The following is a 21,973-nucleotide window of genomic DNA, read 5'->3' on the forward strand; positions in this document are numbered from 1 at the left end:
GAATTTGGTATGGAATGTTGAAGCTTAAAGTCAGTCTTTGTACGTAATAATGAAGCAAAGTGAAACATTTTAAGATTTCATGAAATTCTGATATTACAGTACCTCTGTTTGTTTTGAGACTCGTTTTTCTCTAGACTCAGATCTTTTATTTCACCATTCTCAGTTACAATTAAATGTTGATACTACGAAATGAAAATGTTTCAAAGTTTTGGAGTTGACTGGAAACTCTCTCCAGTTGGGCAGAATGGAGTCTTTTGACATCAGAAGTCTTTTGTATAGTAAGTGGCCTCGAGGTTCTTGTAGCTTGAATCAGAGGCCTCCATTTCTCATAATGCAGCAGGTTCCCTAACAAGCAGTGTCTCCCTTAATGCTTGTCTAGGCAAATGACTCCCATGGGTTACCAAGCTCTTCAGCTATTGTACTTGATGATACTTGGTTCATACAAGCTGTTGTCATATTCGGGAAGCCAACCCTTCAGAAAACATAATACAGTGCTACTGAAGCTAAACAATTCAGAAATGTTTGTATGGAGATGGTTTTTTGTTTGTTTCTTTTATTGCATTAATGTATAGTAAGCTGTATCTTAAGAACTGCTGTTTGTCCTTTCCAGAGGGAGACAGGCAGAACTTTCCATATAAGCACTGTTTTGCTTTCATCATATGTTTCAGCACTAAACATTTCCAGACAAGATAGCAGTCATAGCAGAATTTTAAACACCAGACTTAGCTTTACTGGGGTCAGACCTCACCAGTTCTGAGAAGAATACATGGAAGAGTTGACTTGTCCTCAACTTATGAAAGTGTTCCCAAAGGTGATGTGAAAAAAAGTGGAAGTTGTTTCTTCTAAAAATTAATTCAAAATGGGTAGTTTTTGTCGAGGTTCACCAAAAACAGCTGGAAAAAATATTACACACGGTGCCACTGGACTGTCCTCTAGCCTTACAGCTTGGCTTCAGCAGTACAAAATGTTACAATTCTACTATTCCTTTTGTCTTCAAGCAACTGTAGTTGCTAAAGAAAAAGGCATTGGTAAAGTGAGGAGAAAAAATCACCTTTTTCTTTTTTCCTGTCAGTTATTTTTTTACCTTCTTTCCTTTGCTCGTTTGTCTTCAAGGAGAAATTCTTACTCCATCCTAGAGGTAAGGAGAAGTCTCTGAAGGGAACCCCTTCGATAATCTGGTCTGGTTTCCTATTATCAGACAGATCAGAGGACCTTCTTATGATCAGTTAACGTTTGAAGCATAAATCATTTTTCCAATCTAATCCTAATTTATATATTGCCAAGTGGTGAAGTGCGGATCACAGTTCTTGCTGAGCATTTCCAGTGGTTAATTAATCTGACTGTTAAACTCAGACTTGGAACTGCAGATTGTAATTCAGCTCCAAGCGTTACGTATTCATCTTCTGATAATTTCATCAGTTCTACTGAAGATTCTATTGTAAGATTTTATTTTCAGTATAGATGCTTCACATTAAGTTGAAGTTCACACACAGTTTCAAGTGGTCAATCGAATAATTGTGGTTTAGCGGCTTAATGCGTCTCAGATGAGTTGTGGTTATAACTGACTGTAAGCACTTTGCAAAGTGACTTCATGCACTAAATAAAACTTGGGCTTACATCAATTTCAAGACAGATAAACTTAAATAACTTGGCCAATTGTTACAGCAAGAAGTATTCTCTGGAAAAAAAAAAAAATCCAAATTACTTAATTCAAGTAAACAGACTGAACCCTTTTAATACTTTGCCATAAGAGGATTTCCAGTTTCCTTTTGTTTACTGACTGTGAAATAATTTTCCTTGGTACTTGCTGCTTAATTAATTTATTCTTACTATCGTGACTTGCTGTTTTTTAAAGCACATATCAGGCAACATCTGTAATAAATCTTAAACCTTATTTTGACCTGAAATTATTCCTCAAGCTCCCTCTGTCTGAGAAGAGGTACCAGAGCTTTATCCATGCTAGATTCATTTGTTAACCTTAAGAGGTCTTTCAAGTTACAAATACTGAGTATTAGTGCTGTTGAGGTTCTCATTTGTTTCTTCCCTTTTTCTCACCTTTGTGCCATTTCCTAGGCTTAGTTTTTTGCTCAGTAGCTTTTCAGTGATGGGATACAGGTGACACAAAGGATGAAGGTGACAAACTGTGAGCAGTGTTTGGTCCGTGTAAAGCTGTATCACCATAGCTAAGAATGTGTAGCTATGGGCTGAGCTAAAGAAAGAAAAATATTACCTTTTATATAAGAGCAATTTAAGGAAGCTGTTATCTAGCTTGCTTCCCAATTTACTTACCGTTATAGTGATGTTAGCCTTAGTGGTATCCATATTTTAACTTAGCTTTAATGTCTTATTTGCTTTTCTAATAATATCCATAAAAGCAGACACAACTGCTTTGTACTTCCAAGTAAGCACTTTTAATCAGAAACCACATAAATGAGGGTCATCTGTTCAAGGTTTTTAAGAGTGCTTTAAAGAATTCTTAATTTTAAACAAAATAGGTTGCTCACAAAAATAAGAGCAAAATCTATTGTCATAGCTCCTATATAGCAGCATCCAGAAGACGACTGTTTTAGTAATGAACAAATTAATGAACTGAAGAAAGAAGTAGAAAAAACTTGAAGTAACTGGAATGTCTTGAAATTGATGCAATAGTTTAAACACACTGTTTATCAATTGCTGGCTATATTAAAATAATTTTCAGAAATTCACTATATTCTACAATTCCCTAAGAGAAGCTATTTCAGTACAGCTCTTTGAAAATCAGTACTGCTGAAAATATACCAGGAGTTGGACTCGATGATCCTTATGGGTCCCTTCCAACTTGGGATGTTCTATGAGTCCATGACTCCATGTTACTTATTTGACTATCAGGGATATTGTGTGCTATATCACTCATTTCTAGAAATATTCAGATTTTCATTTGGAATCAATGACAGCATCCCTTAATATACAGGCATATTCACAGCTTTATAATTTTGGAGATTTCTACTGAAGTTTGAGAAATGCCACCGTGATAATTTTGGCTGATTTGCAAAGCTTGGCAATTACCAAGAGCCTGTTATTTTTTGTTCTGTAGGTACTGAAAGACGTTGTCAATGTGAAACTCAGGTTGTTTTTGAACAGCAGATCTAAGCTTTCTGAAGTGCCACTGACGAGGTGAGTAATTCATAGCTTTCCTTACAAGTATCTGATCTCAGACGGTTTGCTAAAAAAAAATAATAATAATTTTTTAAAAGCCTTAAAAGTACATCTTCCATTAAAAAAGAAATGGTGATTAATGTTTGTGGTTTTGTTTGTTGCATTAGTTGTCTAGAAAACAAATCAACGTTGCATCACAAAGGAGTGATCTAGTCCATCATGTTTGCCTATTAGAAGCAATCCCTGTAAGAATCAATGGAGAGTCTTCCATGCCTGTAGAAACTTGTAGAACAGGATTGTCTGCCTAACTTGAATGCAGTCCACTGAATGTGTAATGAACTTTTCAGATTCAGTGCACTTAATTTAAAGATGAAATTCATCTAAATAAGTGTACAGTCCATACTTGAGACCTAGATTTAAGTCATTAAGAATACTGAAAGCTTTAAATTGAATTTTCTCTTAACTGGCCATAAGGACCACTAATTAAGTTCAGAGTTCACTGATTCAGTTACAGACATTTACACTGACATGAACTTCACAGAGAGGATTCCTTTCCCTCTAAGAGACATGTTTGAATGCTGCTATGCATTTATCAGAAGTTTTACCTGTAATTGTGTTATGGGAGGGAGCTGAGGATAGTGCCTGCCCTTCAGCTGGTAGCCTAGGAGAATTGATAGGTTGCCCACAGAGCAGAAGTCCTCAGTGTCTAATCAGCTTGAGAAAAAATTGATCTCACGTTTCTTACACTGCAAGAGAGCAACTGCATCATCAGTCTTCTGAGTATCGTGTCTGAATGCTGTCACAATCGGTTATAAAGCTAGACACACTATCCAGGTTTTCATACTTGGGAAAGTGAGAGGAAGAAGTGTTCTGGAACCTGCCCTGAGGACAGGTCATATTTTTCTTACAGCAATAGTTTCATACAAAATGCATCCATATACACCTTAGTCAAAGTACTGTGTGGGAAAATTGTATTCTTCTTGATGGGTACAGGCCTTTTTACCTTTTTTACTTTTCACAGTTTGGGTTTTGTTTTATTTTCCATATGAAGTACTGATTGCCCACTCATTCCATCTTCACTGCTCTTCTGCCTCAGTTCTGCTTCTTCTCATGTTCTTGGATAGTGGTAGAGGATGGGAATGATTGTTATTCTGTTGTTCCAATAACATCGTCCCTGGAGAATACAAGTAAGAGTTGAAAAGGAACAGAGAGATCTTACCTTCCCTCTGCTCTCTGCTGCTCGTGTCAGAAACTGTTGGTCTATGTTGACTGTATTATGACATATTGTAGGAGAATATCGAGCTTGTGACTTAGACTTCATACTTGAGTAAACATGGTTTTGTTTGAACTCTTCTCCAACAGCTTCTATCGTTTTGTTCTGGAGCCAGAAATAATGTACGGGATCAACAAAAACCTTCCTTCTGAACCCATGGCAAAATTCCTGGAGTTGCCAGAATCACTCCTTTTGACTTTAAACATGATCACTCCTGAAAGCTGGTTGGTTGAAGCGGTGAACAGTTCCTGTGACCTTGATAACATTCATTTGCAGGATGTAAGTAATAGTTTGTAAACGTTACAAAACTTGTATTGGGCTTTCCATCACAAGAAGGGAGAGAATCTCATGTGATTTTGGTCTGTTTTCCAGAAATGCTTTCTGTGGTAATTGATAATTCAGTCAGTATTTTACTATTTTTATTTTTGTCTTTTTTTTTTCTCCCACATTCTCTCTTAAATACAAACAAACAAAAACCTCACAAAAATGAGTATTTAAATCACAGAAACATAGAATGGCCTGGGTTGAAAAGGACCTCAGAGATCATCTAATTTCAGCTCCCCTTCTGTGGGCAGGGTCGCCAACCACCAGATCAGGCTAGTTTAAAGAGAGCAATTAAAGTTAAATAAAAAAATAGCAGGGTACAAGTAAAGTTGGTTTATCTCCCGTGTTGAGCTTTTTTATTTTTAACAGCAGTATTCATTTTTTGAGATAAAAATATACCAGCTAAGTATCTCTAGGTCTTAGTTTTCTATTTTTCTTCACTTTTTTATACATTTTTAGTAGCAATAGAATTATTGTGTCTGTATCTTCAAATAAGTCTAACTACATTGCTGTTTATTAAAATAGATTAAAATACAGATTTAAATATATTTTATCCCTTTTTAGTTCAGATTTCATTAAATTAGTTCTTAATCCTCAGTTTCAAAATAACTGAATTTGTTTCATTCACAATTATTATGTAAAAGGTCAAAGGTGTTTGTTCCACCAAAATCTTATATTTGGAGAATGTACGATAAAGGTAAGAGTGGGGGTTGCCCTGCCAAAGTTCAGCTTCCTCAATAGTGGAGGGAAGGATCCTCAATAGAGTGAGTTTTCCTCTTTGTCTTGGATACCTATTTTAAACTTGAGAGATTTTCCCCCTTGAAGAGCATTCTCTTGGATTCATCAGTTGAAGGTAAGTGAGGTGAATCTCATTCATCGTGTTTGTCCTCGTAGTATGTTCATTTTCCCACATAGTTAAATGACATCATTTAGTAATAAGATATTTCTTCCACAGATAAAAGGAACTGTTGCAACAGAATATGAACTGGAATACATATTGCTTGAAGGACATTGCTTTGATGTGTCAACTGGACAACCTCCTCGAGGGCTACAGTTCACTCTGGGCACAAAGAATAATCCTGTCATGGTTGATACTATTGTGATGGCCAACTTGGTAAGTATTCAGTGCAAAAGCAGTCATTACAATTGCACACTCTTGATGAGAATTCTTTATAAGATTCTTGTTCTTTAATCTTTATGAGATTCTTTTCCTTTAAGTCTGTTTCTCCGTATTGCAAAATAGAAGTGTTCAAAATAACAGCAGTATCCTGAAGTTGAGACCACCTACAGGAGAAGATGGGCGTCTCCTCTTTGCCCAGTATTTTTCCCCACTCTTATGATCCAGTAGAGATTTGGATTTCTCCTAATTTCAGACCCCTATCTGAAATGCCTAAAGTGGGAGTCTCATTGCCATAAGTCAATGGTAGGAAGTAGATAACTTCATATAATTGGTGGTTCTACCAACAAACATAAGGTGTGAATCACTTCCTGACTAAGATAACCATTTTTGTTACAAATGATCCAGGCAAAGAAGGCTCCTATTTTAGATGCTTCCGTTAAGTGCTTAAAGCCTCTGTAGGGCAAATCCACACCTTAGAATTCCTCTGGTTATCTGAAGTAATTATTTTTGTTGGCAGCAGTCTGTAAAGCAGAAGGTCTTGTAATTTTTGAAGTGAGAAAATGTATTTTGTCTGGTCTAGTTTGAAAGGGAAAGATTACTTTTGATGAATAAGATCTGTTATCTATCTGCTATTCTCAGCTTTCTTTGAAAATGGTATCACAAGGAAGAAAATGCTTAATAAAGTTTAAGCCTTTAATACCAGTACCGAATACTTTCTCAGCAGTAGAAGGTGTTCAGTATGGTGTAACTTCTGGCTGTATGCAAAGTTCCAAAACTGGGGAAGAGCCACATTTAGTTGAAAGTTACTACAGACAAAATTTTAGATTTCAAATCTTTTTGGCTTAGGGGGAGTTTAATAATTTTCTTCTTTAATGCTCAGTTACTTATTGTTTTGGAGGGAGATTTTGTATACATCTCAAATTTAGCTAGAAATAAATGGAAAACTGGAAAACATTAATATGGACGTGCAGGAAAGGTGATATGTAGCTGCATACATGCCTTATTACTTTCAGGATTAATATGGCAGTAGGCAATGAATGGTTACTGACCTCGGCTGCTGTACCAAATGTTGGATAACTGATGTTTACGCGTGTATATGGCTGATCATTAAATGATGACAGAACAATCACATGTCTTTTCTCTTTTTCATAGGGGTATTTTCAGCTGAAAGCAAACCCGGGTGCTTGGACACTGAGGTTGCGTAAAGGAAGATCTGAAGACATTTATCGGGTTTTTTCGTAAGTATTAATCCATGCTTCGGAAATGTGCTTATAAATGATTCTGTTTAAGTACGGCATAACACGTGTTGAAGAAAAATTAGCAAAAACAACATGAGAAAATAGAACAAGAACCAGATGTAACAGATACCTTCGTCTAACAGGTACCATATTGTGTGAAAGCGCAATCAAAAGAAATTAATAACATTTAAAACTAACTTTGAATGTCTTCCTTTTTAGGAAGGCTTTTTATAAATTCAAGCACACTGCCTATAAATTTTTGTATATATCATCTGCATGGCTAAGTAACAGAATAAAGAACAATTTCATGTCGCTCCTCCAAGGATGATCTAGAATTGCATGTGTAAGCTGAGAAATAGAGGACCTGTATGTGATAGATTGTATTGTATCCTTAATATTCTAAGCAATATAATGACTTTTTTTTTTACTTCTGTCTGGGATTACATTTTCAGAAGCCCCTGAATGAGATTTATCTCTTTTTATCCATGACTCTGATGCTTTTTTTAATCAAGGTCTGGTCCTGAATAGAGATATCTGTTGAATGATTGTAGTTTCCATTCAGATTGCTTGTTCTGTGACGGTAGTTTTGTGCCGTCTGATTCTTGCGCTTCTGAAATAGTTACTGAGATAGTATATTTTGTTTTAAACATTGATCTTTTCAGTATTGTTTTACGATTAGATTCCTTCTTGTTTTGTGCAGTAAGTACCCCAATCTGATTAGACATCCTTTCTGGTTATATCGTGCTAGATTGTGATTTAAAACATAAAATCCCTTTTGTTTCTTCAGTTGAAAGAGAGCATAAAACAGCAGCATTAAATATTTACAGAGGCGTAGTTTTCAAAGTATTGTTTAAAAGGCATGCGTGATTAAGAAAAAAAGACAGCTAATTTACTCTACAGCTTTGTTGTGAATATACCCTTCATAAATAATAGTATTTCTTTGTAATAAACACAGACAGATTTATGTTCAGAGTACGATCAGCCTTTCTTTCTCCTTTGTTTTTCTCATTTCTGAGTTGAAAATTCTGAGTGTAGCCCTTCCTCATGTAGAGGATCTCCATATATTTGTCATCTTTGTTGCTTTTGTGTTTGTCTTCTCAAATTCTGCCCTATTGTTTTGAGTTGGGTAGCTGTAAGTAAAGATGGATTTATTGTGCAATAGCATTGTTGAATTACTTAGTGCTTCATTTTCTGTGAAACAGTAACACCCTGTCTCCATTCTTAATATCGCTAGACCCTGAGCATTAGAATCTAGCAATACTGAGCTGATATTCTTAGAGATTTACAGCCTCTAAGACCTCTTTCCTGAGAATGAATAGCTAATTTAGAACAAATTACTCCTTACTTATTGTTAGTCTTGTCTTTTGTTTTCTGAGCGGCAGTTTCCCACTAAATTGTATCAGAACATTAGTACTACTAGTTTCATTATTCTCTGAGTAAAAAAAAGAAATCCTAATATCTACTAAAAATCTCCCCTCTGTCAGTTTAAACACTTTTCCCCTAGTTCTGTCACTGTCTGCCTGTGTACAAAGTCCATCTCCCTCCTTTTTATAATGTCTCTTTAAGTACTGGAAGATCACAATGAGGTCTTCCCAAAGCCTTCTCTTCTCCAGGCTGAGCAATCCCAGGTCCCTCAGCCGGCCTTCATAGGTGAGGTGCTTCAGCCCTCTGATCATCTTTGTGACCTCCTTTGGACCTGTGTGAGCTGATCCATGCCTTTTTTTTTCTGATGACTCCAGCCCTGGATACAGTCCTCTAGATGGGGACTTACAAGGCCATAGCAGAGGGGAAAGTCACTTCCCTTTCACTGCTGGCCACATTCTTTTGATGCAGCCCAGCGTCCAGTTGGAATTCACAGCTGCAGGAGCACACTGCTCTCACATACCAGCTTTTTATTGTGTCCATACTCATGTCCAGCTTTTTGTTCACACCAGAACCCCAAAGTCCTTTTCCACAGAGCTGCTCTCAGTATGTCTCTCTCCCAGTTTGAGTTCAAGTATGAGATTGCCCCAATCCAAGTTGCAGCAGCTTTCACTTGGCCTTGTGGACCCACTTCTCATGTCTGCCTTCTGTTGTATCAGCTGCACTACTCAGGTTGCTGTCAACTGCAAACTTGCAGAGGGTGCGTTCAAATCCATTGTCTGTGTCATTGATGAAGATGTAGAATAGCACCAGTCCCAAGACAGACCCCTGGGAGACACCATTCATCTCCAGCCTTTACCTGGACAAGAAGCCATTGACCACAGCCTTTTGGCTACAACCATTTGGCTAATTCTTCATCCACCAAATAGAGCACTCTTCAAATCCATATCTCTCTGGATAAGGAGTGCATTACTTGATCACTAGCATCTTTTAGGACAATGTTTTAATCAGAGAATGTGTGTCAGTAGATAAAACTGTGTCACTTTTAGTTAAGTAATATGAAGCAGATTGAGACAAGATAAGATATTTCTGTTTTCCAAGAAGAAAAAAAAAGGCAAAAAGTAAGGGGTAGCAGATTACTTTCTTAAACCAAGACCTTGCTTGTGTATCAAGGGGAAAGTACATGATGCTCTTAAAAGGAAGAAAGGATTGAAGGAAAAATATATGGCCTTTCAAGGTATAAATGCTGGAAAATTTGAGAATTACGCCATTACACTGCATCACAGAGTGACAGCTGCATTTATCATACTTCTTACTCAGTGGACTGGAGTTCAGCCTAGAGATGTCTGAATAGCTTTAGATGGGGCAATTGTTCATGTGGTGTAGATTACCTGGGCAACGCGGTATCATGGGAGGTGTCCCTGCCCACAGCAGGCTAGAACTAGATGATCTTTAAGGTCCCTTCCAACCCAAGCCACTCTGTAGCTCTGTGGTTCTGTAGTTCTGTAGCCCTGTCTGTTGCCAAAGCCAGTCATCTTTGCCAGTTGTGGTATTTCAGCACTGTGATGAAGCTTTCTCCAGACCTTCTAAGGCAGGTTGGTTTTAAAAGTACTTTTAGTGCCATCACTCAGCAATTTCTAAGATGTTTTCCATCTTTGATAAGCGTAGGTTAATATTCTAATGCTGTATTTACCTGTAGAATGCGTAATATATATTCACCTCAATACTGCTGCATGTTTCATTGGTTGATAAAATCTCATGTAAAAATCTCTCACTTTTTAATTTAGAACTATTCGCGGTGACGAGCTCTGAACAAAGCTCAGAAACTTTCTGAAGTTAGGGAATAATTAGATGCAGATGAAGAAATATTGCTTCTATAAATAACAGGAATCTTAAACTTTATCCGCTAATTGAACCCAGGTGATAATTCATTCTCTAACGAGTCGGTACATTTGCATGGTTTCTTTTCCCCTCACAGCCATGAAGGAACAGATTCTGTAGCGGACCTGGCAGATGTTGTTGTGGTTTTAAACAACTTCAGAAGCAAAATTATCAAAGTCCAAGTATGTAAAGAGAGATTTATTTATTTATTTTGTCTGCACTGCTTCTTTATATATAAAACTAATGCTCACATCTTAGGCTATACTTAATTGGAAGTAATACACGAGAATGCATCATTTAGATTTTGTAAATTTAAATAGAGGAGGGTATGCAAATTAATGAAGTTCATTTGGTCCAATCAGGTTATACTCATTGTGTGGGAAATCGTTAAATAGTTGTCTGTATAACGTAGATAGGATTTGTCTCATCAAGTTTAAGGCATTTAATACTGATGTACAGTCAGAACTTGGTGCCTTAAACTCCCTCTCTGCTTAACAGAATTACTTGGCTTTTGTTCTTAAATACTGAAAAAAAATGTTACATTATGTAAATTATATTTTGTTTAGGTGTACTTGGGATGTATTCTGATATTAGACACTGAGTAGGGCAGAACTATGTAAACTTAGATAGAAAGAGGTGTTTTTTGAGTCTCTTCCTCAGTCCTGTAACTGAAAGTTTCCAGAACCTTCAGAAGATAATTCACTTTTTGGAGGGTGAGAAGTCTGCCTTTAAGCTGCAGAGAAGGGGTATGAGGGTGCCAAAATAGGAAACATGCTGGATGTGAAAGGTTGTGTGGCTTAAAATAATAACAAGAATATGCAAGCTCTATCATTCAGTTAAACTTTAGAGTCACTTCAGTGTTATTTAGAATATGGCTTCAGCAGCTCGGAAGACACCATGTGAAAAGAAGTCAAAGAATCACAGAATCACAGAATTATCAAGCTTGGAAAAGACCTAGAAGATCATCTAGTCCAACCATCACCAATACTTCCCAGCTAAATTGTATTCATCAACACAACATCCAAAAGTTTCTTGAACACTCCCATGGTCGGTGACTCCACCACCTCCCTGGGCAGTGCATTCCAATACCTGACTACCTAAGTCTGCAAGTGCTAGCTTAACAATATAAACATGTGAAACTAACACGAGTTATAATATATTGGTTACTTTGCTTCTTACTGTAGTAAGTTCTATACAGATCTTAAAAGTACGAAGTGACAGTAGTTTTACAGTTTAGGTTAATGCAGCTCAGTAATTATTTTACTGAGATAGGAATTGGGAAGCTGTTAGTCCACCATAGATACTCCAATTGAAACAGTAATTATTATCAACTAACTTCACAAATGACATGAATCCATGCTTTTTTTTTAATGACTAGGTACAGAAAAAGCCTGATAAAATGAATGAAGATCTCCTTGCTGATGGAACAACAGGAAAAGGAAATTTGGAATCAGTTACAAGGTACAAATTAATTCGTTTTTAAAAGGGATCTAAACAGAAGAAAAATGTGAAGGGACACGCTCCATCTGAGCTAGTCTTCAGCTTGGAAAATGATTCTAAAGTTAATCGCCAACAGTGTCAGTCCATAACAGTTTGGCTAAGGCAGCCTTCGCTCTTCAGAAACCTATTAAAGTAGTGCTCCGAGGAGGACTGCAGCTATGATCCCTTCCCTCTATGTGCTGGAAGGCATATGCAGTTAAAGAACAATCCTTGGAATTTAAAGCAAACGAAGAATGCTGTGTAGCAGGAAAAGAAAAGCTCTGGACAGCTTACCTTAAACCTGAGTTGCTGCAGGGAGAGTAATTGAATGAACTGATGAAAAACTAAGGAAGAGTTATGAAAAACACCTGGAAAATCCCATCACCACAGACTGCTGAATGTTATTCCTTTTACCTCATCATTTATTGTTGGTTATTGCTGACAAGTTACAGGGCTAAATATGTGGTTTGACCTGGTATGGTCAACTTTAGTTAATATTCAGTATTTTAAAACACCTTCTAGGCCTTAGAAAGATGTGTAGTGGAAGTAAAATATGAGTGCATTCCATTAGGATATTTCTTCTGTGGATTTTCTAACGTCTCATCCTTTACGATCTCAATTTTCTTTCTGTGTTAGACGTATATCTTAGATGATAATCCAGTTATTTTCTTAGTTTTTCAGAAATTTCACCAGAAGAGAAGGAAAATAAAAGTGATGTTCTTAACATTTTTTCAGTCGCTTCAGGCCATCTCTATGAACGTTTTTTAAGGTAAGTTAAAGCTTATCCTAAAATTAAGCAGCGTAATGAAGCTGGCCATTTTATCAGCAGGCAACTCAGCACCACACAGCTGCTGACTGATAAATGCTATCACTCTGGGTATCATTCCTTCCTCCTCCTTTACCCTAATTTTATTACTGGTATGATGCCATATGTGGGACATCTCTTGGGTCAGTTTGAGTCACCAGCTGTGCTAACTGTGTCCCCTCCCAGCTCCTTATGCACCTCTGGCCCCCTCACTGGCAGGGCAGTACAAGAGGCTGAAAGCCCATGTCTCTATGTAAGCACTGCTCAGCAACAATTAAAACACTTGTGTTATCACCACCATTTTCATCAAAAACAAAACAAGGCACCATACCAGCTGCATCTGAAGAAAATTAACTCTATCCTGGTCAAAACCACAAGACATAAGGACCCAAATGCATATTTCTTTGAGAGCAAAGTGTAGATAGATGTTTTAGAATGTCATCGTTCTTTGAAGAAAGAATAATCTGTGTGCCTGTTCCGAGTGCCTGTGCCAAGTGTGAAGATAAAAGTGTGAAGCTGATCCTCTCTTTGTGAAGATGTAGCAGCAGTAGCTTCATTAGAGTTTGTATCTATTTACGTTCATTCCAAAATATGGGTTCTTCTGTACGCTTACGTGACCCTACTTCTGTTTAATATCTCAGTGCTTATGGATTATGTAATGGGCAATGACTGCTTTGAAAGAACTCTCACAATATTGCTTGATCCATTCACCTCTATATCTGTTCTCATTCCTGCGAATTCCTACTAATTTTCCTGTCCTGAAATGGATTTTCACAACTCTTTCGTTTATCTTTCTTTGGAAAGCAGTATTTTGCATGTATTCATTCTTATTTCTTAGTAGTCTGACAGAGTTGGAATGTCTGTGTTCTCTTTTTCTTTTTTTCCTTCAAGCTTCACCAACTTTATTAAAGGGAAAGATCTGTTTATTTTGAAAGAAAGAAAACTGATTTTAAAGTACATCTTTTTCCACATACCTGAACTTACTGGAGTTATCAGGGGTGTTCTGAAGAGAATCTAAGCTCAAACTATGCTTTCTCTTTCTCATTAGTTTCCTTTTTGCAACTTATTAAACTTAACCAATGTATACTAAAATATATCATCTTAGTAGTATAGTTCATTTTAAGTATTAATCAGTATTCTTATATTTTCAGCACCTCTCTCACAATAGAACTTATTAACAGATCCACATTTGAGACTGTTCTTTATAATATTTCTTACTCCATATGAATCCCATACACCCATCTCAAAGTGGTCTTTTGCTCAAAACTTGATGCTAAAAATATACAGAAGTCTTGACTTAAATCGAGTTAAGAAAAGTTATGATTAGAGAGTTTTAGCCTCTTTGAAGTACAGTTGAAATTTAATGACCTGTGTGCATTCGTTTGTTTATTATAGACTTGTATTTCCACAGAATTATGATGCTTTCTGTTCTACGTCATACCAAAACGCCAGTTACATTTTGGTTTCTGAAAAACTACCTCTCTCCAACATTTAAGGTATAGGAAGCACCATTCTTTCAATATTTTTTCTTTGAAATGTTAAATACTTGGGCAAATTGTTGCAATTTGAGTAATCAGATAATTAAGAATTAAATTTTCCCAGTTGGAAATGGACTCTTCCAATGAACTCTGTGAGCTTCAAAGAAATGCTTTTTCTATTTTTATAGCTGAGGATTCTGCTAAAATGAAAGGAACTTTCATAGTTTATGTGATTAGTGAGGCCAACAGAGATACAACTGTGTTGCAGCATTTCCTCCTTCACCTTCTGGCTCTTTGTATGTCATACACATGTGCAACTTACAGTTTCTGAATCTTTTTCTAGGATGTTATCCCTCACATGGCTAAGAAGTATGGATTCAGGTACGAGTTAGTACAGTATAAGTGGCCCCGCTGGCTTTATCAGCAGACAGAGAAGCAAAGAATTATTTGGGGCTACAAAATCCTGTTTTTGGATGTTCTTTTCCCTTTGGCTGTAGATAAAATAATCTTTGTCGATGCTGATCAGGTAAGTAATATTATATAAATGCATGAGGGGTCTGTTTTGTTTTAAATTGATCCATTTTATTTCCCAGTGGCCATTTTATTCAAATGTTGGTCTTCCAGGACTGCAGCAGTTATACCAGCAGAACCACTAGTGTTGCAGAACACCAAACAAAACAATTTGGCTTGTCTTTAGTCATGTAGAAATTAAGAGTCTCATCACACTGAGTGCTGTAAATTGTATCTGTTGTCTGTGATCATGAGCGGGCTCCACTGGCTATGGAAGGTGTCTGAGATGATGAGTTCAGACAATTCGACCAACTCCTTAATGAATGGAATTTTTGAGTTGAAATCTGTCTCTTTTGTTCTTCAATTTGTCTGCAGTCTTTCACTTGGAAATTACCATTGTATCATATACTGAAAGGCAACATGCTGCCTCAGAGAAGATGTCAAAGAGTCTGTCACATGGTTATCAAAAATCTCAGACAAATATTCTGTATTTTGTTACTTTTCTGAAGCTGACAGGGATAAATTGAATTTATGTATAGCAAAATACATCTTAAAAAATGTATTAAATTGTGAAAGTATAACTTTCATTATAGTTTTAAATTATAAAAATAAATGTAATTTTATTCTTATATAGATAGTGAGAAGCGACCTGAAAGAACTCAGAGATCTCGATCTGAAGGGAGCTCCTTATGGATACACACCTTTCTGTGACAGCCGTAAGGAAATGGATGGGTACCGTTTCTGGAAATCAGGATATTGGGCTTCACATCTTGGGAAAAAGAAATACCACATTAGGTAGAAGAATTCCTGCATGTTTTTGTGAAGTTTGCAGAACTGATTAAAATCTGGCTCTTGATACTAACCACTGCATTCACAAGCAGTTACCTTATAGCATTTCTCATCTGAATTCATCTGAAATCAGACGATACATGGTAATAGCTTCAGCTATTGGCTTCCAATAATATTCTTCTAGCATGTGAACAGTACCACGTTTCTTGTCACTTCTTGATTAATTTTACAAAAGATTGAAGCCTTAAGTGTATTTCTTCTTTGCAGTGCCTTATATGTTGTGGATCTTAAGAAATTCAGAAAGATTGCAGCAGGAGACAGGCTTCGGGGCCAATACCAGGCTCTCAGTCAAGATCCAAACAGTCTGTCAAATCTAGACCAGGTATATGTGGGTTTAAGCAATTAAGCTTTTCTTTATCTTTCTCAATATGCATGGAATCACTGTACCTCAATATACATTTTATAATTCTGAAGAATATTTAGGTTTTTTTTTTCCCCTCTGTTTCTTCTGTTTTTCCATTAATGTTAATTTAACTTAGCTAAGTGGTGATGTACTCTAGTGGTTGCTGTACATGGTCACCATGGGTTGAGTGTGGTCTTCATTTATGTAACTACACCAAGCTGGTCACAAGTCTTCTAACATTATGCCACTTCTCAGATACAATCATTAGTTTTATGTAATGTCTTCACAACAGCAAGATTGTGCCTCTTTCAATGTTGAGATTCTTATGTTTTCAACAGCAGCTTTAATAGCTGATAGCCTTAACGTAGAGGTTTGTTGGATCCCATCAGAAGCCATTCGTACTCTTCCCTCAGCACACTGGTACTGAAAGCAAACATTAAGGTAGCTGAATCTTGGCAGAAGAAGTACTTTTAAACGACAAAGAAAAACAGTAAGAATGGATAGGGAGGAAAATTACACGTAGTGAAAGCTAGACTTCCAGTATAGCACATTTAACTGTATATTGTTGAAAGGGAAGCGTAAGGCATAAAGAAATAGCTGTGTAAAGATGAAAAAACAACTGGTAAATATTTATAGTAAATATCGCTTCATTAAAAAAACAGGTAACTAAGCATCTTGTTCTTCACTTGAAGAATTACAATCAGTGGAGGACATGTAATAGCAAAAAGTAATAGCAAAATATTTTATTACGAGAAAATGATTTCATTTTATTTTTTTAATGTGAGATTTTATTTTCTAATACAGAAAGTTGCAGTTGAAGAGCACACCATTAAAGTTATGTAGGTTATCTGACTAAACGTGAAGACACCCATATTAAAAATCAAATTGAAGAACAACCTTTATCTGTTGTTTGTGGAAGCCCAGGAAACTTAGAATCAGAGAATCACAAGATTGGAAAGGACCTACAAGATCATCCAGTCCAACTGTCCTCCCATTACCTACATAACTTTCATTGCATCCGGTTATGAGTGACCAAGATTTATTGCAATGACATTGGGATCTAGCAGCTGCCTTTCTACTTTATTTAACCATTTCTAAGTTGATATCTTTTAGAGCTGTAATGCTAACTTAGGAATTGTGATTTCATTTGGAAAGTCCAAGAGACCCAACAGAAAAACCACTTCTTTTTCCTTTGAAATTGAGGCGACAACAAAACATTCATTTGATTCATAATATTCATATAAGTCAGGTTTTCAAATAAAAAAAGAAGAAACATTTAAATTAACATTTAAACATCTTGACTCGTTATACTTCTATTTAGTGTGTTTTTTTCCACGCTAGTGTCTATATTTGAATGAAGTTATATGCTTCTTATAGCACGGCTACACGTACTATTTCATTCTGTCACATTTAGCTGTGCAGTCTGGCAAAGAAAGACCCAACTACTACTTACTTGAGTACTGACATTTGTTTTTTAAATGTAATGTAAGGGTTGTGCGTATGAAGGAGCTTATGAAGGGATCTACAGCACATGCTTGTTATTTTTAACTACGGACAGAGAACCTGTACTTGTATGGCTGCCTAGGATTTTTTCACAATGAGAGTGTTTGAGTGTACAGTAAAGGTGAAAACAATGAAATGCTAAGTAAGGAGGATAGCCAGAGTAGCAGTGTAATAGCTTTTCCTTTTCACACTCCCATCTCTGGAATCCATTTTCCTTAAAGAAGGCTAACATTAGAGTAGTGCCATAATGCCACATTACACGGCTTCAAGCTTCTTTTTTCTTTTTTGCAAATGTGAGGAGTGGAAATATGGTTAAGATATGCTATAAAAATTACACTCAATGCTGCTCAGTAGTATTTAGAGCATGGCATGCAGTATCTGTGCTGTGGGCATTACATATGTCAACTAAGGACAAACACGTAAATGCAAGAAAAAATTTCTTTACAAGAAATGGAGAGAATTGGCCACCAAAACCTGAGTTTTGAATTGCAAAAGAGCCAGGTGAGCAATTACTTAGAAAGAAATCATCAAATTACCAAGGTTGGAAAAGACCTCTATGACAACCCAGTCCAACCATCCACCTCTCACCAACATCTCCCACTAAGCCATGTCCCTCAGTACAACATCTGAACATTTCTTGAATACATCCAGGCTTGGTGACTGCACCACCTCCCTGGGCAGCCCACTCCAGTGCCTGACTGCTCTCTCAGAGAAGCATTTCCTAATGTCCAACCTGAATCTTCCCTGGCACAACATGAGGCCATTCCCTCTAGTCCTGTCACAAGTTACCTGGGAGAACAGGCCAACTCTCACCTCACCACATGTAACAATGGTAACAAATGGTTAACAAACAAAGTTCTCTGGAATGCCTTATAAGTAATTGCTTGATAACCAGTTACATCAAAATTCATTGCTAATTCATGGTTTTACAAACTTGTGCAGGATCTTCCCAATAATATGATTCATCAAGTAGCTATCAAGTCTCTCCCTCAAGAATGGCTTTGGTGTGAAACCTGGTGTGACGACGAATCTAAGAAAAAAGCTAAAACAATAGACCTGGTGAGCTGATTTTGAGTTAAATAAGTTCTATGAATTAAAAAATGCATTGCACTTTCTGTGGCTTTTGAGATAAACTTATTTTTGATATCATGGAGCCAGCCTTGCTGGAGGGTTCTGGAACACTGCTTTGCTTTTGATAGATACCTGAATATATACAACTTATTCTTTCCTCCAGCACCTCTCCTGTGTGCTCTGTAGAAAATTTGCTTATGTCAAAACTGAAAACATTGCCTGAAGAGTTGCTATCTCTAACTGGATAGGAGCTGGGTTTTTTACTCCTGTACCTGTATTTCCCTTATTTTCCTCCATATTTAGCCGCATTATTGGAACTCTAATGAAGTACTGAAGACTCTGAGTATTGTGTTCTGCTGCCTCTGCTGAACCCATTGTGCGGAGGCTCTTTTTCTCTGTCCATTTCACCACTATAAACTGAAGATAAAGCATAGCTTAAAAATCATAAAGAGGAGACATACCCACATTTGGAAGGAAGGAAGCATCTCTCTTTGGGAACTGAAACAGAGAGAGAACTAGTCTTTCATCATTACCCCATTCCATTTTCCCCTCTTGTTTATTTCTTGTCAACCCCCACTCTACGTGAGTGAACCTTTGAAGCCATAATTCTGAACAAAGGCAGTTGGAATCTGGTGCAAATATTCAGTATGTGAATAACTTATTTTGTGCCTGTACACTTAAAATAAGCTTTTTTTTTTGTGCACTAAACAAGGGTAATCTCTATTCTAGAAAATGATACTGTAAATGCTGACAAAAACACTAGTGAGGTGTGAGATATAACTGAGAGCAAAGAAATGTGTTGGAGACAAGTTCTTTCTCTGGGCTGCTGAGAAATGCCTCTTGCTATAAAGTATGAAGATTTTAGCCAGATACGGTGACTAGAAAATGTGATAAGTTACTACACTAAATTCTTTGTCAAGCTTTGTGATTTGCTGCTGCAGTGTAATTTTCATCTGAAGCTTATATCTCACATGGGAGTTATTTGCAGACCATTTATAAACACTCAGGTTATCGCCCTAATTAACCTTTGGTTATCATACTAAACAACATATGGTTACCTGGCTAGTTTTTAACAGTAGTGCTTGGTGTTCTGCTGCTTATCATCAGTGACACTGAGGAGGTGATGAATTACAGTTCCTTGGGAAGGTATTGTTTTCACGTTGGCTTTGTTTCCATCCACTGTGTTTTAAACTTTCAGTGCAACAATCCTCAAACCAAAGAACCAAAATTAGAAGCTGCCGCTCGAATAGTTCCTGAATGGGTTGAGTATGACACTGAGATTCGGAAGTTAATACAGCAAATTGAGAAGGAGAAGAAAAGTAAAAAATCATTATCTAAAAAAGGTAACTTTCATTTATATTTGTCTGTTACTTCCTTAAAATGCTTTGCTTGAAAGGAAGGTTGGGGTCAGTAGACAGGTAAGTTGAGTTGTATTTAATAATTTTCCACTCTCTGTGGGAGCTATGCTCAGATATGCAAAGATGAAACAAGCCATTTGTTTCATGCTGGAGTCCAAGAGGACAACATTTTTAAGTACATAATCCTTTTATTTCATATTGCTGCTCTTTCTTCTTCGTGCTGTTCAGCAAGTGTAGATTCACGGTACAAAGATGGAAGATTTCTAAAGTAGAGGACGATGGCTATTCAGAAGGGTACCTTAGTAGGGGTAGAAAGGTGCAGTGAGTACAGTTGGACTTCCAGCTAAAACTAAGGACTTCCAAACATGGAACCACGATGGTAACTGAAGTCTGCCATTTGGGAAGTGCCATTTATCTCAGCTTCTGTGCTCTGGCCTCACCAATGCTATCTATCTATTTCACTGTTTTTTTCTGTCTATTTTCAATGTTCTCCTTCATTTTCCTCTGTGCTCCCTCGTTAGCAGTCTCCCCCTCCTTTAGTTGTTACTCCCCCTCTCCAGAAATGTCCATGTCCCTGTCTGCTGGTCCAGTATGTTTCTTTGGACTGTAGTTTTCCTGCTCGTATTGGTCTCCAGTCTTGAGTCAGAGAACAGATTCCCTTCTTGTTACAAAGACTTCCAAGTAGTTGTTATTTATTTGTGAAATCTTTGGCCTGCTTGTGGCAAGGCTCAAAAAATGAAGTTCATGTCACTGAATTGTTTTAGCCATAACTAGGCAGGAACGGGCTTTCTCGATGTTTCACAAAAGTAGACGTTAAGTGTCTACATGCTTGTTTTTTTTTTATGATTTTTTTTCCTTTAATTACAGGTTTTAAGCACGATGAACTTTAGCACTTTAAACATGATGGTGACAGTGTGTTGTCTTCTGCAAAAGATGGAGTGGAATCCGTGGAAGTTGCCTTGGCACTGTTTGTAACATTCTTTAACATAAAGTGAAATATATTTTGTAACTTATGGTGTTATTTAAAGAGTATTACATAAGAAATAGAGACCAGAAGGAAGAAATCCACAGGTACAGGTTTTATTTCATTCAACGCAAAATTTGCTTTTGTTACCTCTTTCTTGTAGTTTTCCTTCTCTAGAAGACAATCTGCCCAGAGGGTTTTAGAGTACAAAGAACCATGTTTTCAGCTCTTCAAAGATGCACTGCCTCAGCAATTGGGAAGGGTGAGGCCAGCACTCAATAGTTACATGACTACATTACAGCAGGATTACTGCCTTAACTAATTTGAAAGAATCCTTTTTGATTCTTGGGCTCCCTTCATCACTCAGATAGGATGACATCAGATTCCATTGTGTGGCTTTGGTTAAGATAGGTCAGAAGGTCTGTGCCTGAGAGCTGTTTCCGCTCAGTTTTGGCTATCATTATTTTGTTCAGAATTTAAAGTAATAAAACACTTATTTTCTACACTCAGCGATGTGTACTGCTATTTTATCAGTACTCACTCAAAAAACCATTGCTCGAATGGGCTGTCAATACATTTTGATTGTGCAAAAACTGCAGTGAAAAATTCTGGCAGTACACATTTGCAAATAGGAAAATTTATTTATGAAACTGGTATCTGGTGCCTTAAGTATGTGTCATCTTGTTTAGTTTGTGCTGGTTTCAAAGCAGACTGGATATAACCACAAATTCTTCCATGAACAGCTTAACGTAGTCTTTCAGGCTAAGTGCCTGTAATTATAAAAGATAATGTAATTTGCACTAAGTGGGTAAATCCATCGTGGGTTGCATATCTCTGTACCTGTAAATAAGAGCATAAAAGGGAAGAGAAATGGAGCACATTTTGTATGCAGTCATTGTACTCAGGTGGAGGTTATTTGAAATTGCTTCCCGTAAGTGCAGGTATTTATAATCTATTTATAATACTTCCCTGACATTTCTCAAGTCTCAGCGATACGAAACATGCAAATTTTTTTACTGGCACTTATGTATTACATTGTATTACCCTTCTGCATTTTGAATAGCAGTTTTAGTGCTGGTATGGATTCTCCAAGGTCTGTTGTGGGCATTTTCTTTGTATGAAGTACCCAATGGGATATTCCCTGTGCAGTCCAGCAGTGTTAATCAATCAGCCAACACCAATTTCCATTCTCTCTGTCACTGCAATGTTGGTTTTCTTGTTTTTGTTCTCATGACAAGTAACATAATCCAGAAGAACACGGGACAGGAAGATAAACGTGT

General features: G+C 36.9%; 1 protein-coding gene across 2 annotated transcripts in view; it reads left to right on the top strand.

Annotated features, from left to right (window-relative positions):
* Window positions 1-21,202, top strand: part of UGGT2 (UDP-glucose glycoprotein glucosyltransferase 2) — a 66,343-nt gene extending 45,141 nt beyond the window's left edge. For both annotated transcript variants that reach the window (XM_015851550.3, XM_015851551.3), the window contains exons 26-39: window positions 3,074-3,153; window positions 4,498-4,687; window positions 5,688-5,846; window positions 7,005-7,090; window positions 10,431-10,515; window positions 11,712-11,794; window positions 12,486-12,581; window positions 14,029-14,113; window positions 14,439-14,621; window positions 15,240-15,400; window positions 15,662-15,776; window positions 18,243-18,359; window positions 19,570-19,714; window positions 20,597-21,202. In XM_015851550.3, the coding sequence (XP_015707036.2) occupies window positions 3,074-3,153; window positions 4,498-4,687; window positions 5,688-5,846; window positions 7,005-7,090; window positions 10,431-10,515; window positions 11,712-11,794; window positions 12,486-12,581; window positions 14,029-14,113; window positions 14,439-14,621; window positions 15,240-15,400; window positions 15,662-15,776; window positions 18,243-18,359; window positions 19,570-19,714; window positions 20,597-20,619 (1,608 nt within the window). In that variant the 3' untranslated portion in view covers window positions 20,620-21,202. The remainder of the gene's footprint in view (window positions 1-3,073; window positions 3,154-4,497; window positions 4,688-5,687; window positions 5,847-7,004; window positions 7,091-10,430; window positions 10,516-11,711; window positions 11,795-12,485; window positions 12,582-14,028; window positions 14,114-14,438; window positions 14,622-15,239; window positions 15,401-15,661; window positions 15,777-18,242; window positions 18,360-19,569; window positions 19,715-20,596) is intronic.
* The last annotated feature ends 771 nt before the right edge of the window (window positions 21,203-21,973 follow it).

Source organism: Coturnix japonica, chromosome 1 (assembly GCF_054131305.1).
Source record: "Coturnix japonica strain WE chromosome 1, WE-NBRP24, whole genome shotgun sequence".
NCBI lineage: Eukaryota > Metazoa > Chordata > Aves > Galliformes > Phasianidae > Coturnix > Coturnix japonica.